Here is a 20,148-nt window from a genome sequence, read left to right on the forward strand (position 1 = left end):
TGCTACTGAGGCTTGGCATCGTCATTTCAAATGCTTAACTGGTAAGCATGTGTCAGATATTCACATTGTAATTACTGTTATTGTAAGAGAACAAAATCGTGTTGAAGAGCTATGGGTGAGAATGTCTACAGCTTGTCCTCCTTCTCCAAAGAAGAGGAGTTTAATATGCCGTGAACAGCAATTTCATGTGATTTTCAGTCACAGGGAAGAATACTCTAATTTGCAGTATGTTACAGTGATCGCACACTTGTTAAAGATGTAAATTAGAGTAGTAAATTACTTTTGGAAATGGTTGATGTCTATATTTATCTGAGCACAGAGGATGGAGTTTTCATGTTTATGTTGTCTGGAATTGAGTTTGTTGTGTAATGGTTACACTGGGGTGTGTGTCTACATACGCTAAGTTCACTTTCGATAATATGAGATTCGTTGCTTTGTCTTTTCGATGCTGTGTGCGTTCGACAAAGTGTGCTCGAGTAAACGGGATTCGACATAGTGTAAATTTGATATATTAACACAGACCCATATATATATATATATATATATATATATATATATATATATTTATATATATTACGTGATCGAAAATTCAGATGTTTGAACACGTAATGATCGACCTCCAATTGAGCGAAATGGCAGAATGTCAAACACGTAAACGGAAATCTCCGTAAGGGGAGATTTGCATTTACTGCAATGCAGTGCGGTCTCGGAGTTGGTATATTTAAGAAGAAGGGGGTGTGGTGGGTGCAGGGGGGCTTGCCCCCCTGCATAAAGCAGTTTAATGGTTTGTTTGGGTTTTTGGTATTTTTTTCCGGCCGTTCGACATTTTGCCATTTTACTCAATTGGGGTCGATCATTACATGTTCGAACATCTGAATTTTCGATCATGTAATATAGACCCTATATATATATAAATAAATAAATATATATATATATATATATATATATATATATAAATATATACAGATATAAATATATATAGATAGATAAATATAGATATCATCAGCCCCCTTTTTCCCATTTTTCTACAAGGGTTTGGGGTATTGTGTTAATTGTCGTCAACTCTCTCGATTCAGTGCCACACTCCTGTCTTCTTCAACACTCATGTCTGACTGTCACAGATTTTCTTTCACATAATCCATCTACCTCTTTGCTGGACATCCTTGCTTCCTCCTACCTTCTTCCTGTCTGTCCCAAATCTTCCTCACCAGATTATCTTCTGCTTTTCTGCATTTGTCCAAACCACTGAAATCAGTTCTCGTTGATCTTACCGTAGCGGTATGGTATTACCGTGAAAGCGATAACTTTCTTTCTCTGCAATAAAGTTTTTTGATAAGATTACTTGCTGGTTCATCAAGTTTTTGGATTTAGCTGCATATAGAGCTGTCTTCTGCCTGCTTTGGGGAATTTTACAGTTACTCTGTGCATCTGTTTATCAATCACCCTCTCCAGAACTTTCATGCAATGTGATAGGAATTTGATGCCTCTGTACTGCCCACAATTGTGGACATCCCCTTTGTTCTTGTACACTGGCATGAGTATGCTTATTGTGCAGTCATCTGGGATATGCCTTTCTCTCCACACTGCTATTAGTACCCTCAAGAGTCATTTCTCCTCTACCTCACCCAGCATAGGTTCATAGGTGTGTACTAGGCTAATGGCCCCGCAGCCTTTACAAGCCTAGCCCATAGGATTACCCTGGCATCATGCTACCTGACCTTAATTCCCAGTGCCTCTGTCGAGTAGAGCCACCCATAGTGATCCCTAGGGTGAATTTTCTATTTCCCATCTACTCATCAAGATTTATCTTGAAGAAGGCCGGTGAGGTGATCTGTTTGACATGTATGTGAATTCTATTCCATAGCATGGGTAGTCTCTGGGTTATGAACCTGTCCCTCCAGCATGTCCTGTTAATTGTGGTAATGAGATTGAATTCTCTGGAGTGTGTGGTGCGGAGGGGTTGGGATTTCTTTAGATGTAGCATTTCTAACAGAGCTGGGTCAGACATGGCTTTGTAAGTCAAGCAGAGATCACCTCTAAGTAGGTGATATGAGACAGAATAGTTGGAGTTTTTTTGAGTCTGTCCATATAGGACAAGTGCTTAAGGCCTAGGATCCTCTTTGTGAGGTACTTTTGCAGCCTCTCCAGTTGTTGCACGTGTCTACTTAGTACATGCCACATGGGGCATTGTACTCAATGACTGGCCTTATGAGGGAAGAGTAGAGGGAGACAATGACCTCTTTCTTCCTGGATGCAAAACCCTCAGTAATGAGATGTGCCACATAGAAGGACTTTCTGACCACAGTGGCAATGTGGTGGTCAAAACAGAGGTTGCTGTCATCTTGTGTTCCCAGATCTCTTATAACGCCTTCTGTGTTCAGTGAACTACCATCAGTGTGGTAATTCATGGGAACTGGGTTTTTCCCAAAGGGGATGATGACACATTTTTTGGCATTGAGCTTAAGGCCATAGTTCTGACACCAGTCGTTGGTCTCAGTGAGGCCTTTCTGTAGGATGTCAACATCACTTGGGGAGTTAATAATGGCTCCCAACTTGCAATTTTCTGCAAACTTTGTCAGCCAGAGTCCCTTCATGTTGGCCTGGACTTCTCAGAAGTAGATACCAAACAGGAGAGGACCCAGAACCGATCCCTGTGGGACTCCACTCTTGACTGGTCAGCAGTCTGACTTGGAGTCAGCTACTTTCACACTGTGGGCTCTATCTGTGAGCCAGTTTGCAACCCACCTAGTGATATAGGGGTTGATGCCTAGCTTAGTGAGTTTTTCTGTGATTCCTGAATGGGGAATGGTATCAAAGACCTTGGCCAAATCAAGGTAGGCTGTATGAACCACCTTGCCTTCATCCACAGCTCTGGTGACTGACTCAAAGAAGTCGACCAAGTTGAGCAGGCATGATCTACCCTTCACAAAAACAAACTGTGTGGGATCCATAGTTTGGAGATTCCCTATATCCTTGTTTATAAGGTCCATGATGATGCATTCCATAGCTTTGCATATCAGACTTGTCAGGATAATGAAGCGATAGTTCCCAGGGTCTGTAGTCGCTCCTCCTTTGTGGAGAGGGATGACTATAGTGGTGCGCCATTTGGTAGAGACAAAGCCTGATGTGAGGCTGTGATTGAACAGGGCACAGGTGAGGTGTCAGTTCTCTCTGAGGTTCAGAACACAGCCAGGGATATTGTCAGGTCCCATAGTAGCTGTATTCTTGGCCTTGGACAGTGCTGTTTTAATCTGTGCAGCAGTAATACTGGGTGCCTGACAATCTACTGGTATTGTGATTGGTCCTTGGGGGGGGGGGTAAAGTTGGCCCTGAATCTGTCGGCCAGTATATTGGCAATATCTGCTGGCTCAGTATAGGAGGTACCATTGTGCAGTAGCTCAGAGCAAATCTGGGTATTGCCGTGGAGATTGTTTACCTAACTATAGAAGGCCTTGTGGTTGTCTTTACTATCTGCTGCAATTCTGTTTTCATAGCTAGCTTTAGAGGATTTGATGAGGGATCTCAACGCTTTTGTTGAGGCAGATAAGGGAGTTTTTCCAGTCTTGGGACTTCACCATATTCTGCATCAGTTTTCTCCTTCTGTTGTAGAGTTTGTTTATGGCAGGGGGCCACCAGATTGGCTTCCTTTTTTTGGAGGAGAGCATCTTGGTTCTATTGAGTATGGTGAGAGCCATGCAATGTGTATGCGTTCGTACAGTGCATTGGTGTATGATTCAGTGGTCATGCAACTATTCTCCATTTGCATGAGTGCTGTGAAGTTAGCCACTTCTGTTTTTAGGAGCTCAAGGTTAGCTTTGGAGAAGTTTTTCATGGTGATTACCTTTACGGGGGGGGGGGTTGGGAGGGATGTCGATTTCCAAGGTGATTAGTTTGTGGTCGGATCTAACCAAGGAGGAGTTGACTATTGGTGTAAAGCAACAGTTGCCCATGTTAGTAATGACCAGGTCAAGGATGTTGCTACCTCTAGTGGGGGTAAGAACAAGCTGGTCCAGGGCATTGTAATTAATTAATTCCAGGAAACGTTGGGCAAGTGGATTGGTACATGAGTAGTTTTCCCAGTTAATGGAGGGGTAGTCGAATTTGCAATTTATTTTTTATTCATTAGAGGGCACTACCATATTGCATACAAGGGCTTGTGAATGAACAGTATATATATATATATATATATATAATATATATATATATATATATATATATATATATATATATATATATATATATATAGTTATGATGTGTGGTTGGTGAGGAAGGCTTTTGCCGAAACCGGTATGACCTCACTGGTCATGAAATAAAGTCTTTTTGCTGGAAGGCACACGTGGATTTTGGGTGCTGGCTTTGTCTTTTTCTGGGTAGTTGAAGTTGCCCAGTATGAGAGTGTTAGGTCGGTCCCTAATATTCTCCAGTATGCTTAGGAATGAGGAATGTGAGTCTTGGGACATGGCTGGGGACATATAATAGGCTACGACCTGAATCCATGTTTTACCCAATGTTAGCTGCACTACTAGGTCTGGAAGTGTGTGCATCCTTTGCAAATATGGAAACACCACCGCTTTTGGAGCTTTGGTCCAAGTTCTGGGGCAGAAAGGTGTGGAATGATTTATAGCCTGGTAGTGCAGGGGTGCTTTCTGCTGCCTTGAGCCAGGTCTCTGTTATACCACAAATGTCGATGTTCTCCATTTTAAGGAGTGCCTCGAGCAAGTGCATTTTGAGATTTAGACTTCTATCTTTATCATATATGCTGTGACCTCATCTGAGCCTGCTGCTTTCCCTGACTTAATTTTCTTTAGTGCTGTTCTTACTTCTTCTAAGGTGCTTTCCTCCTCTTCTTTCATTATAGGCTATTTCTGAGGCAAAACAGCCTCTGTGGGGTTTTCTTCATTCAGAAGATGCTAGAAATATTCCTTCCATCTGCCTTTGATCTCCTGTGGAATGGTGAACAGGTTGTTGCTGGCATCCCTTATGAAGGGTGTCTTTGCCTTACAATTTGATAAAGTTTCTTTGTGCCACTTACTGAGTCACCTTCCAGAAGTTGGTAGTGTCTCTGATGCCCTACTCTTTGCTACTGCAACTTCTTTCTTAGCTTCTTTGTTAGCCAACCAGTAATCCTTCCTAGCATAGTCAGTCGTTTCTATGTCCCATTTTTTCTGCACTCCTTGCTTTTGATGACTTTCTAGACTTCTACATTCCACCACCAGCTTTCCTTATGTACCTTGTGTCCATACCTGGCTTGGCCACATATCTTTTCTGTAGTCCTAGCACATGCTGTTTTTAGACGCCACCACTCTTGTTTAACTCCACCTATTTTCTCCTATTCTTGGGATGCTAGAGTCCTGAGTAATTCATTGAACTGTTGTACTTTCTCTCCAGTCAACTTCAGCCTGGTCTCTGTTGACCTTAGAGCCTTCTTTGACCACTGCTTACAGCTGACTGTGGCAACTAGTGGTTTATGCTGTGGGCCAACTGTTTCACTGTGGATGACTTTGCAATCATGGATTCTACTCTAGTGTCTTTTTCTTACTAGGAGGAAGTCTACCTGAGTTGCATGTCGGCTACTCTTGTATGTGATCTTGTGACACTCTCTTTTTCTGAACCATGTATTGGCTACTACCATCAAGTCATTTGCCAGGCAGAAGTCTACAATGGCTTCTCCTTCTTTATTCCTGTTGCCCCACCCATGTGGAACCAGGCAGGCCTCATATCCTGTTCTATCTGTCCTGATACGTGCATTCAAGTCACACATTATTGACACCAATTCATGTTTTCCTGCTCAATAGGTCATTATCTAGTAGGTCCTGCAAGTGCTGTCTGAATGCACTCTTTTCATCACTATCATAACCCTGCTGTGCGGCACAGGCTGAGATTATGAATGAATACTATCCTATCATTACATTGGAGTGTGATTGCCATGAGTCTGTCATTAATTCTGATGATATCCCTGACTGCCTTCTGAAGCCTCTCTCTCACCACAATTCCTACACCATTTCTAGCCTGCCCCCTCCTCCTGAGTAGTAGAGTCTGGATCCCAAAGCCACTTGGCTGTGCTGCACTGCCCTTCCATCATGTCTCTGAATCCTACACAAATGCACTCTATAAGCACTTGCACAAGTGCATGGATTGTGCTACCCCAAACAGAACCAAGATGCTATCCTCCAAAAAAAGGAAGCCAATCTGGTGGTCCCCTGCCATAAACAAACTCTACAACAGAAGGAAGAAACTGTTGCAAAACAGAGTAAAATCCCATGAGTGGAGGAGCTCCCTGGTCAGCCTCAGTAAGAAGCTAAGATCCCTTATAAGATCCTCCAAAGCTAGCTATGAAAACAAAATCACCACTGATTTTAGGGACAACCACAAAGCCTTCTATACTTATGTCAAGAATCTCAATGGCAACACCCAGATCTGCTCTGAGTTACAGCACAGCAGCACAAAATTTACAGAACCAACTGATATTGCCAACATCCTGGCAGATAGGTTCAGTGCTAACTTTACCCCCCTCTTACCCCCTAAAGGGCCCATACCTATACAGGAAGAATGCAGATTCCCTGTAATCACAACTACACAGGTAAAATCTGCACTCTCTAAAGCGAAAAACACAGCATCCATGGGACCGGACAACATCTCAGGCTGCGTTTTACATGAACATCAGAATGAGCTGGCTCCCCACCTAAGCACCATGTTCAGTCATAGCCTCTCATCAGGCTTTGTGCCCACTGAATGGAGCACAGCAACAGTTATCCCACTCCACAAAGGGGGAGCCACCACTGGTCCCGGGAAATATCGCCCTATTAGCCTGACAAGCCTGGTCTGTAAGGCAATGGAACGTATCATCATGGAACTCATAAACAAAGACATTGGTAACCTCCAAACTCTGGACCCCACCCAGTTCAGGTTTGTGAATGGCAGATCATGCCTCCTGAACCTGACTGACTTCTTTGAAGCAGTCACCAATGCCGTAGACGAGGGTAAGGTGGTTCACACAGCCTATCTTGACCTCGCCAAGGCTTTCGACACCATCCCCCATTCTGGAATTATAGCTCAACTCACTAAACTAGGTGTAAATCCCTATGTCACAAGATGGGTTGCTAACTAGCTCACTGACAGAACCCACACTGTAAAAGTTGCAGACTCCAAATCTGACTTCAAACCAGTGACAAGTGGAGTACCACAGGGTTCAGTCCTGGGACCTCTCCTGTTTGGTATCTACTTCTCTGAAGAACAGGCTAACACAGAAGGCCTTTGGCTAATGAAGTTCGCAGATGACTGCAAACTAGGAGCCACAGTCGAGTCCCCAAATGATGTGGACATCCTACAGAAGGGCCTCACTGAGACAGATGCCTGGTGTCAGAGCCATGGCCTCAAGCTCAATGACAAAAAGTACATTGTCATCCCCTTTGGTAAAAACTCTGTACCTATGAACTACCACATAGGCAGCAGTCTACTTAATACCGAATGTGTGATAAGAGACCTTGGGACCCAGGTGGACAGTAGTCTCTCCTTTGATAATCACATCACCACAGTAGTGAGAAAATCCGTCTACATGGCACACCTCATCACAAAAGAGTTCTCATCCAGGAAAAAGGAGGTCATTGTTCCCCCTCTACTCGACACTCATTAGACCCATTATAGAGTACAACGCCCCTTTTGCAATGTACCTCAAGACATCTGCAGCAGCTGGAAATGCCACAGAAGTATCTCACAAAGAGGTTTACTGGCTTCAAACAGATGCCCTACACTGACCGCCTCAAAAAACTCCAGCTTTACTCCTTAGCATATCGCCTACTCCGAGGTGATCTCTGCCTAACATATAAAGCTATGTCAAACCCAGAGCTGTTGGACATGCTACACCTAAATAAATCCCAATCCTCTGAGCTACACACTCTAGGGACCTAAACCTTGTCACCACAATAAACAGGACATGCCGGAGGGATAGATTCCTATCCCAGGGACTTCCCATACTCTGGAACAAGCTACCAATCTATGTCAAGCAAAGCTCCTCATTAGCACTCTTCTAGAAAAATCTTGATGAGTGGATGGGAAATAGGAAGTACATACCAGGGATCACTTGTGTGGCTCTGCTCGACAGGGGCACAGGAAAATAACCTTTTTGGGTGGCATAAGCCAGGGAACCTTGCTGGCTAGACTTACTTAGGCCCTTGAGCCAATAGCGTAGTACCTACCTATGAACCTAGGATGTCCAGCATCCTCCGTATCTTTCAAGCTGCATCCTGTCAGTGAACCTACATTAAGCATAGCAATTCTCAGTTCATGTTTGTCAGGGTGGTTGGTTTTACATCCATCTTTCACTCAACAGTGCTATCCCAGGTAACCCCGGCTGGGCAACTTGACAGTGGCCGGCTAGTAGCTTACTGACCCAGGGCTGCTAGGCTTTTATGGTGGGCACACACTGGCCATTAGGGGCACATATACCCCTCCCACCATTAGCAAGGGTCCCTGGCGTAGGTCAAAGTAGGCTGGGTCCTCAACCCACATATCACTGGTAACTACCCATGCCCATTTTGGTGATATTAGTAAACATGACTGAATCACCTAGAGCCATATTTTACACCATAGAGTGGCTATCCCTGCCACTACATCCAGTCTGGAACTGTGTTCTCCTATCTTGAGGATACTGCGCACCACAGAAGATGCCCAAAGCAGTTGGTCTGTACAACTGTTCCCCCTATAGAGCACCATGAAAAGTCTGTGCTGCTGCCCACAGCTCCATTCATTGGTGAGTTTGAGATGGAAACACTCAGCATGTTTTTTGGACTTGGGAGAAACCCCATGGAGACACAGGGAGAATGTGCAAACTCCAAACAGGCATTGGTTGGAGGTCAGGATCGAACAATGCACCTTGTTCATGGAAAGTGAAGACCTTAACCATTATGCCAACTTGTCTCCATAGTGTGAGTGTGTGTGTGTGTGTGTGTGTGTGTGTGTGTGTGTGTGTGTGTGTGTGTGTGTGTGTGTGTGTGTGCATAGATTATATATATATATATATACAGAGAGAGAGAGAGAGATAGAAATATAGACAGATATAGATACACACACATTCACATAAATGCAGACACACATATATGTATGTATGTATGTATGTATGTATGTACAGACACACATATACATATGTATATTAGGTATAAATATATATAAAAATATATCACATCTATCTGTGTGTTTGTGTATGTACGTATTTATATTAATGAGATCCTCACATATGAAGGTACAAGAAATCCATGTATTGCATTTCTGGATGTATACTCTACTTACATCCTATGACTGTCATCAGTGCTTTTATCAAAGTCCTATTAACACATTAAAGTCAACAAACAATAACAACCCTATCGAAGTTGTAATTAAATGCATGAAAAAACAAAATAACACACAAGCGTACATTTAAATTTGAAATGTCGCTTGCTGTCCCATTGGTTTTCAGTATTTTGGAATCAACAAGACAAGACACAGCATCATCAATGCACTTAATCAGTGAACTCCAAAACACTTATATCCTCCCAAAGATAACTTTCACAAAAATGTAATTACTTAACAAGAAAAAGTAAATATGTAAACATACAAATTAATAAAAAACGATACTCAGAAAATAACACAGTGTTACTGGCAAAATGGATTAATTCCATACATATCTAAACTAAAGAAAATAAAATTACTTAAACTATAAACAAGTTCTAACAACTCTCAGTGCATCGGCAGATTAGAAAATTGAGACAGCCCATTCATAAGAACCAGTGGAAGCTAAATAATTTGACATTCAATAGATAACTTAAGCAACAAAGTAATCATCATATCCATCTAAGGATAAGAATAATACAAACTGAAAACAAAAACAAACAAAAAAAAATGGACAGCAGGACTATGTGGGAGAGTTTTTATAACTTTAACTTTAAAATCAGATGCATATATATATATATATATATATATATATATATATATATATATATATGTATATAATGAAAATTTACTACTGCTACTGGTATGTAGCAATAGCTACAGAAAATAAAAATATAAACAAAAATACTCATCTCTTGTTTTACGTTAATAAACTGGTTTAAGCAAGGTCTACCAGGCTGACCTACTGTTTTCTTATTTTTAACAAGAATGTAAATCTTTGGTATGGATCTTACATAAGAAGTTTAGATAATGGCCTATTTTAATAATTTGTATACCAGTATCAAAAGTAATTGTTCCAGCATAACTAGTTTTCTCTTTTTATACATATGTGTGGATCCCTATCAGATCATCAAGTTTTCAGAAACTCGGAATTCATATCAGTAAGACATTATGATCGAATTTCTGAAAACTCAAAGCATTTGAATGATGATGTATATGTACAGTGAGGATCAGGAAATGTACTGTTTTCTTCAATGTAGTGCGATCTCGGAGTTGGTATATATATATATATATATATATATATATATAATTTGTAGGGAGTGTGGGGGTTGTAGGGGGGTTTGTCCCCCTGCAAAAACAGAAAAAAGATAGATGTTTGTGGCATTTTTTTAATGTTCAGATTTTCAGAAATTCGATCATATCATCTCGCCGATATGAATTTTGAGTTTCTGAAAACTCAATCAACTTACATAGATCCATATGTGTGTGTGTGTGTGTGTACACACATGCATACATATATATAAAACACACACAGTCACAAACAAATGCATAAAAAAAATGTATATATTAAAAAACACATAAGAAATTAAACCAAGCTAGATATAGTTCCCTACAGAGTACAATGGGGAAAATACAGCAAAAATCAAAATTAACACTCTCTAAATATGCAAGTCATACACAAAACATTCAAATCACTAAAACTAACCAAAAAACAAAAATAAACTGATATAAAACGGCAATCACTCATATTCACTGCAATGGAGAAGAGGACGTGATACTAAATAAACATGCAATAAACCTAATACATATTATAATCATAGGTAGCATTCCCATATGAATCAGCCTAAAAACTTGCATGCAATGAAAAAAAAATCAATAAGAAAAGCTCTGAAAAATTTTGTTTAAAAATGAAAATGTCTGCCAGTCTGAATGCAGCAAACCTGAATGTAAATTAACACATTAAAAATAAAATAAAATGTACTCATTTTATAAAATTTTAATAAATGTACTACACCAACAAATAGTTCAATAAAATGCAAATAATGGTAAATATTAAGGCCTCAGTTCCAAACATCTTCCTCTCAGTTTAATTGCCAACTTACACTGAGAGCAGGCTGTCAGTAAGTCTTTTGGAATCAGGGCAGACACACAGACAGCAACTATTCTGGAATCTAGCCCTAAGCAAACATCTCTCAAAAAATATATCCTAATACCAAACAATACTTCTAACAACTCCATACCTGTACAAAAAAAGTCCAAACCACACTACCAAAATAAATGGGACACAGGCACGTAAACAAAATAAAAAATAAATGAAATGAAAAGTAAATAAACAGACTTGTAGAATATTGTTCATAGGTTGGTACTAGTCTATCAGCCCTAGGGCCTATACAAGCCTAGCCATAACAATTCTCTGGCTGCTACTTCCCACAATATTTACTTCCCTGGACCCCTGTCTAGCAGGGCAACTGACATGATCCCCGAGGTGAATTTCCTATCTCCCATCCAATCGTCAAGGTTCCTTTTGAAGACGGCCAAGGAGGTGCGCTGCTTGACATGTATGGGCAGTCTATTCCAGAGTCTGGGGAGTCTCTGGGTCAGGAACCTATCCCTCCAGTATGTTTTGTTCATTGTGATGACAAGGTTTAGATCCCTGGAGCATGTGGCTCTGAGGGATTGGGATTTCTTTAAGTATAGCATATTCAACAACTCTAGGTTTGACATGGCCTTGTATGTTAAGCAGAGATTACCGCTGAGTAGACAAATATGCAACAGAGTATAGCTGTAATTTTTTTAGACGGTCAGCATAGGTCATCTGCTTTAGGCCTGTGATTCTTTTAGTGAGGTATTTCTGCAGCCTTTCCAGTTGTTGCAGATGTCTTGAGAGGTACATACCAAACAGGGCATTGTAATCTATAATGGGTCTAATGAAGGATGAGTACAGTGGGACAATGACCTCCTTTTTTCTAGCTAAAAAGCCCTTAGTGATGAAGTGTGCCACATAGAAGGATTTCCTGACTGTTGTGGCAATGTGGTTATTGAAGGTGAGACCACTGTCCACCTGTTTCCCTAAGTCTCTTATCACACTTTCAGTGTTTAGTGTGATAACCTGCAAGTCAATTGGTACTCAGACCCATTTACGCCACATCTTGGGAAACAAGGCACAGTGAAATTCAAAATATATGGATGGTTTAGACTAACCAAATAACCAACATGCTTTTTAGAAGTGGTCAGAAACTGTAATACCCTTAGAAAACCTTCACAGACAAGGGGAGAAGATGAAACTCCCACACAGTGACCAGAAGTTAGGACTGAACTTCAGACCCTAGAGATGTGTGACAGTGATCTTACTATAGGACATTATAAATGATATATTAGGCACTGTGCAGTATGGAAACTTTGTTCCACTTATCATGAAGCTTGTTCTCAAAGCACAAAGTACCACATATTTTATCTATTACACCAGTGTGTGTATGAGAATATATATATATATATATATATATATATATATATATATATATATATATATATATGGATTCACTTTATAACCTCGAATTACTGAAATGTCGAATTTCAGTATCTCGAGACTATAAAACCGAATCCACAAAACACCGACACAAAAAAAACGCGAAAGTCAAAACACCGAAAATACCACACACACAATACTACACATACACCACAACACCCACATCACAACAAAAACAAACAAAACTACATACATACACAATGTATACACACACATAACCAGGGGGCAAGCCCCCCCTGCACCCTCCATGTGGGGGGCTGCGCCCCCCACACCCCCCTACTTATATATACTAACTCCGAGATCACACAAACACAAAACAGAAGCCGACTCACACACGCACATTCTCCGACCCCTCACACACACATCAAACACATCAGCACACTCACACACACTCTAACTCCCGCTCACAACCCTTAGAAAACACTTACTTGACATAACACCTACATCCACACACGGCACCATGCACCATCAAAACACAATCCCGGACATTACGCAGCGTAAGGTCATAACAGCGAATTTGACATATATTCGAATTTGCGATTATGAGGTTTCGCTATTTTTAACATTCGGCTGTATAGCCTCGAGATACTGAAATTCGACATTTCAGTAATTCGAGGTTATAAAGTGAATCCATATATATATATATATATATATATATATATATATATATATATATATATATATATATAAATTGATATATACACAGTACTAAATTTACACAATTCAATCACCACTATATAAGCATTAACAACTCTGAATAAATATAACCAAGTAGAAAAGAAGCTTAACATGTTATTCTCTTCAAAATTTTACAGAAGAGCTCTTTCTTCTAACTGCAGAAAACCATATATAGAATAAGAACAGATTTTTAATAATATTAGCTAATTCAATGGTATTTCTCATGCATACCTCCATTTGGGTCATCAGTCTGTGTGCGACTTTTCTTGAAATTAAATTTCTTAATTGCTACTGGCTTATCCTCATAACTTGCTTTATAAATGGTTGTCCCACTGCCTCCTTGGCCAAGTATATTGGTTTCATCTTCACTGTACTGCAGGAAGTTAAGATTCAAAAAGAGTCTGCAAAAGTACAAAAATGTATTAACAAGGTCAGTAGAAACTGTTTCAAAAATAATGTTTTGCAATCTCTTATCTTGAAATTAATCAAAAACAATGGGATATGTGTTAAGAGGTGACATCCACTAACTTGTGTACATGCAGAGACAGCAAAGATGTCGGATGTATAAGGTTTTGAAATCATAGCCCACCAAATAATGGGAAAGCTTGGGCAGCGACCTACAAAGCTCCTCCAACAACATCAGAATTAAATTACTCTTCTTTTGTAATGCTGTACACAGAAAATATGATATAATAGTAAACATTGACTTCCAAACTGCAGCCCTAACTTGACCCACAACTTCTAATGTGGTTGTACTCATACAGTGTACACGAGGGAGCCTGTCAGATGCGGATCATTCAACCAACAGCAAGACTTTTTTCCCTTACTGAAATGTGGTTGTTTGCCTGACACCTGCCAGTGCAGTTGACTACAAGAAACTAAAGAGATCAGGTGTGAATAACTGTTTGAGTAAATAATGCATAACCAGACTCTCTTGTATTCCTATGATTTTTAATCCACATCCATTGCATAAAGAATCACACAGAATGTTCAAAAAGCTGAATGTAATAAAAACAACTGTTACATTCTCTGTCACTAGGAACATTTCTAATAGACTATGGGTGAAAACTGAAAGAATAATGGGACTGTAGTTTACAAAAAGGCAGCATATGAACATACAATGTAGCTACCACAACTTCCTCAACCTTAGAGTAAGCAGTACTTTGGTTCACATGCCCCATGTTCATAGGTTCATAGGATGATACTAGGCTATTGGCCCGAAGGCCTTTATAAGCCTAAGAATTTCACCCATGTTCCCAAAAAGTCAGCACCTGTTTTCCCTGTCCAACAGGGACACAGGTGGATTCCCAGGGGTATATTTTCTGTTTCCCATCCAGTTATCCAGGTTCCTCTTAAAGAGGGCTAGTGAGGTACTCTGCTTGACATGGAGAGGAAGTCTATTCCACAAATGGGGGAGTTGTTGGGGCACAAATCTATCCCACCAACAAGTTCTATTAATGTCACAGACCTGGTTGAGAACTTGTGTGCAGGTTGCGTGAGTGGACTATGACTTACGAATATGCAGCAACTCCATCAAGGCTGAGTCTCAGACGGCCTTGTATGCCAGACACAGGTCACCTCCGAGCAGTCTACATGAGACTAAGTAAAGGGGCAGGGCTTTTAGCCTATCTGTATAGGATAGGTGTTTGAGACCCTGGATTTTCCTGGTCGGGAACCTCTGTGATCTCTCTAACTGCTGCATGTGCCTAGCAAGGTACATGCTAAAGGGGGCATTGTACTCGATAATGGGTCTGATAAGGGTGGAGTACAGAGATGTTATGACCTCTTTCTCCCTGGGTGAAATACCCTTACTTTTGAGGTGGGACATGTAGAAAGCCTTTGGTACAATGGAGGCAACATGGTAGTCAAATGTCAGGTTGCTATCAACCTGGGTGCCCAACTCCCTCACGACTGATTGCATGACTAGTACATTGTTATTAATGTGATAATTAGTGGGGCCACCATTTTCCCCAAATGGGATAATGATGCATTTCTTGGCATTCAGTTTGAGGCCATGCTTCTGGCACCAGTCATGAGTTTGGTTGAGGCCCTCTTGGAAGATGTTCACATCACTAGAAGAATTTATGACAGTAATAAAGGATGTCAGCAGTTACTCAACATTTAAACCTGTTTCATCCAATACAAATCAAGTTTCAGAGTGATGTAATAATTGGCATTAATTAATACAAATGTACAAAAAAACATATATATATGTGTGTATATATATATATATATATATATATATATATATAAAACTTGTAGTTACTGATATGCTTGGACTGACAGACGAAAATAAATATAACCATCTCATTCATAAAAAAGCATGCTTACATATTTACCACAGAAAAGTATATCCCAAACAGCAGAGCCCCCAAGACCGATCCTTGTGTTACACTGCTTGTTATGGGTCTACTTCTAGAGGTGGCTTTACCTATTTTGACTGAGTGGGTTCTATCAGTGAGCCAGTTAGCTAACCATCTGGTAACATATGGGTTGATGCCTAGCTGGGAGAGTTTATCTATTATGCCTGAGTGGGGAATTGTGTTGAAGGCTTTGGCTAGGTCAAGATAGGTGGTGTGCACTGTCTTGCCCTCATCCATGGCTTTGGTGATTGTTTTGAAAAAGGTGACCAAGTTTAACAGGCATGATCTCCCTTTGAGAAAACCAAACTGTGTGGGATCAAGCATTTGGAGGTTGTCAATGTCCTTGTTTAAAAGGCCCATGATAATGCATTCCATGGCCTTACATATCAGGCTAGTTAGGCTGATGGGCCTATAACTGCCTGGGTCAGTGAATGCTCCACCTTTGTGCAGAGGGATGACAGTGGCTGTCCTCCATTCTGCTGGGATGAAGCCGGTGCAGAAGCATTGGTTGAATAGGGTGCATAGTGGTGCTGAGAGCTCTTGCCTGAGTTCATGTAGGACACAGCCAGGGATGTTGTCGGGTCCCATGGAGGCGCTATTTTTAGCCTTTGACAGGGCATTAATAACCTGCTACCTGGTGATGAGGAAAGGGGGCCATGCGCTGGAGATGTCCTGGTTTACTGATGGGGGGGACAGGAGGGTGAAGTTTTCACTGAATTTGTTTGCCAGCAGCTTGGCTATATCTATGGCATTTGTGTATGTGGTATTCTTGACCACCAATTCAGAGCAGATTTGGGAGTTACCTTTGAGATTGTGGACGTATGTGAAGAAGCCTTGTGACTGTCCTTAGTGGATGTGGCCAATTTGGACGCGAAGTTAGCCTTACAGGATTTCACCAGTTAGAGAAATTCTAAAAGCAGCAGGTGCCAGCTATTATTGCTAGCTTTACCCATCAATGCAAATTTCTCTCTGTTTACTGCAGACTACAGTAAGTGCAAGACCGACTCCTCAACCGTCTAGACTTCTGCAGAATGCCCAGATTTTTTCCTTATACTTTCCATCTGTTCCTCTTAAAATTTGTGGTATTCTGGCAAATTGTCAAGGACTGAAGTCACTAAATTCTGGCAGACAGAATCTTAGACTTCATATTCTTCAGAAAATGCATGCTAATGCAAAACCTGTCATTCTAGCAACTTTCTATGATTATAACAACAATATTTACATTAGTGGATGATTTTAGTCTTTATACCCCTACTCCATTATTTATGCCTTTGCCCAAATGTCTTTGTTAATGGGTTGAGAGATACAGGGTCAGGAGATTTTAATTAAATTTTTAATTAAAACTGATTACTACTGCCCCTGTCTAGTTCTTGACTTCCTCAATTTAACACATACTTTGCAGATGCCACTCCCAGCATCAGCCAGTTGTCCTCATTGCTGCCTGTATTAGTTAATCAAGTTCTCCATTACTTTACTATAGTAAATTAACAAGAGTTCACACAGGCAATTTTATTACTGATAAATTGTCATTATTTCATTTTTATATTAATGATGAATAAGTTAAATTAAAATAAAATAAAATATATTAGCATTTGTAAGAAAAAAGAGTGTAGTTGTCTAAATATTAGAAACTATATGGCCATTAACAAAATGCAGCCTAACAGTACCAAAATCTAAGGAAATTACAGATGAGATCTTATAATGAATATAATAAAATGGCTATTGTTGTCAAAGATTTCTAGCTCACAATCAACCTCAGATTGATAACAATTACACTGGGGTTACACAAAACAGTGCGTTAGCATGTAGTATAAATGGGTATGTTTTATACACAGATCCTTTATACCACTGTACCTTGCAGTTATACAACTTTCATTTTTCACATTTTAGTCCACAGTACTCATTTTATTAACCCAAGACAGTTATAGTCCATGAAGATTAAGCAGGTTCTTCTGGCTGCCAACACAGCCCTTGTTTAGTTTTGTACTTCTATACAATAGCATTATTTTGTTAATTATTGTTCTCTATTTGGGCCTCTATGCAGTTGATCATCAGTTAGTAGTGGTGTCATCCCTTGATTTCAGATGCCAGTAGTCACTCCTGAGACCCAGACTTGATCCACTACTTTCAACTGTTGCCTGCAAAGAGACTGAAGCATCCAATTGCAGTATCTTATTTGCTAGTGATAGGATTTTTTTTCAGGTATTACTCACTCCCTAGCCCCACACCTGCCATGTAATGACATAAGATGACTGCAGCTGAGAACATCCATTGGTCTGCATCTCAGTTGCCACAAGTTTAGCATAGTTTGCCCCTAAGGTTCACCACTGGGGGCATCATAAGACATGCCTCCCCTTTGAACAGATACAGTATTTACATACCACTAATTTTCTCCTCCCCCTAGCCACGTGTACTTAACTATAAATCAGATATAAGAAGAATGCACTGAGACAAATGTTACTTCATGAAATTGTCTGTGTTTTTTGACATAGTACAGTATATACATTTTCTCATATGGAGAGCAGTGTTGCTAAGGCTGATTGTTTTAGGGACAGACAAGCAAGTTTGCAAATGATTAGTTGTCTGCTTTTAATTAAACACTACTGTTTCTTTAAGTAAGCTCAGGATCACCTCAAAACAACTAAAACAGTATGGTTATGTAACTGCAAATCTAAATTAGCATGAAGAATATACAAAGTGCTATTTCAAGAGTGTGAGGATGCCTCTGTCATCCTTCTGATGAAACATTAAACCAAGGTTCCATTTACTTGAGTTTGTGGTAATTCAGGAGACTGAAAAATCCCAAGACACTGACTGAAAACAGTATGGGCCCTTTATTGTATACAGAAAAATAACTCTTATTTACAAAATATTTACATTATTACAAATATTTACAAATGTACAAATATGTAAGTAAGTAGATCTGTTTATACAATCATGCTAAATTTTCATAGGAAAAACGGTGATAAAAACTGAAACACCAAAAACATGGATCCAAGCACTTCACAAAGTAAAAACCAATTTAATTAAACGACCTGGTTTAAAATTATTATTTTCAATTTCTTATTTATTGAAACTTAAATCATATTATAGATAGGATTGTATTGGATTATATATGTTTATTATTATCATAGCTTTAATATCTATTATCTATACATAATATAAGGCAGTATTATATTTATTTTATTATTCCTTGTTTTTAACTGATGTGATTCTACTGGATGATATTGGTCATGTGTTTTATTACTTTTACTATTTAAAAGTTTCTGTAACTTTTTTTTTATTTTGATGAAATCCTCTCTCTTTTAGGGATGAAAGTGCTTAATTAAATTGGTTTTTGCTTAATGAAGTTTTCAGATCCATGTTTTAGTGTCGCACTAAATTTTCATCCCTATTAGACCCCGCTCCTTTTTCCATAACTGCCACCTGACTGTTCTTAATATGGTTGATAAAATCCATTTACCATTAAACATAATTTCATTTATTTTTTCATTACATACAACATAAAATTACTTTTCTCTATTCTTTTAACATATTCTTTACTTCTATTCTTATTCTTATTTTATCCACTTCTTTTATCTTTACATTGTTTTATCTCCATAAATGTTTTACTCTTTTACATTTTAAAAACTCACGTTCCGTAGATTCTTCTTCCCGGCAATATAAACATATTTTATCACTTTTCTTTTTGTGTGACATATTTTCTTTTACTGGCAATTTACCGATTACCAGTCTCCACAAAAAATCATGACATTCTACTTTCTGATTACACCATTTGCTTCATATTTTATAGTTTTAATGTTTTCATCTGTTAGATTTTCCCATGCTTTACAAAGTAATGTTTTATCATTACATTCTTATACCACACATTTCTTTTTCCATATCACCAGTTTTTATTTTCCACAAAAATGTTTTCTTGGTGGCATTTTATTTCTTCATTTATACACTCCTTTTTTATTTTATTCATTTAACCATACCCCAAAATTTATCATACTTATATTTACACAGCTTCACTACTAATCCATTAGCTTTTTCATTTACCCAATTTAATACTTTGTACAAATTTAATGAAGCAGCATATACTACTGGGTGAATTAACCCTAAGCCTCATTATTTATTTACATACAAAACTTCTCTTCTTACTGGGTTTATTCTAAAACCCATGATAAATTAAAAAAAAAAATATCTGCAATAATTTATTTTCAAATACCATTGGCAATATAACTACACTTGCTAAGTATGATATTTTTCCACATCAGTGCTGAATTTATCAAACATGCCTTATGAATGAGAATTTATATGTTCTCCAGAAAAGACAGGTTTGTTTTATTTCTTCTGTTTTTCCCCACTGAATTTTATTTACATCTTTATTCCCAAACTTTATACCTAACACAGACATTTCATTCATTGTAAAACATATACCCCTGAACTTTAGTT

The 20,148-nt window shown here is 39.2% G+C and overlaps 1 protein-coding gene across 1 annotated transcript in view; it reads right to left on the bottom strand.

Moving 5' to 3' along the window:
- LRRK1 (leucine rich repeat kinase 1) overlaps positions 1-20,148 on the bottom strand; it is a 2,417,153-nt gene that overhangs the window by 416,317 nt on the left and 1,980,688 nt on the right. The window contains 1 exon segment of the mRNA XM_044078686.1: positions 13,580-13,749. Within this exon segment, the coding sequence (XP_043934621.1) occupies positions 13,580-13,749 (170 nt within the window).

This window comes from Protopterus annectens, chromosome 7.part1 (assembly GCF_019279795.1).
Source record: "Protopterus annectens isolate FY-2018-M chromosome 7.part1, PAN1.0, whole genome shotgun sequence".
Lineage (NCBI taxonomy): Eukaryota > Metazoa > Chordata > Ceratodontiformes > Protopteridae > Protopterus > Protopterus annectens.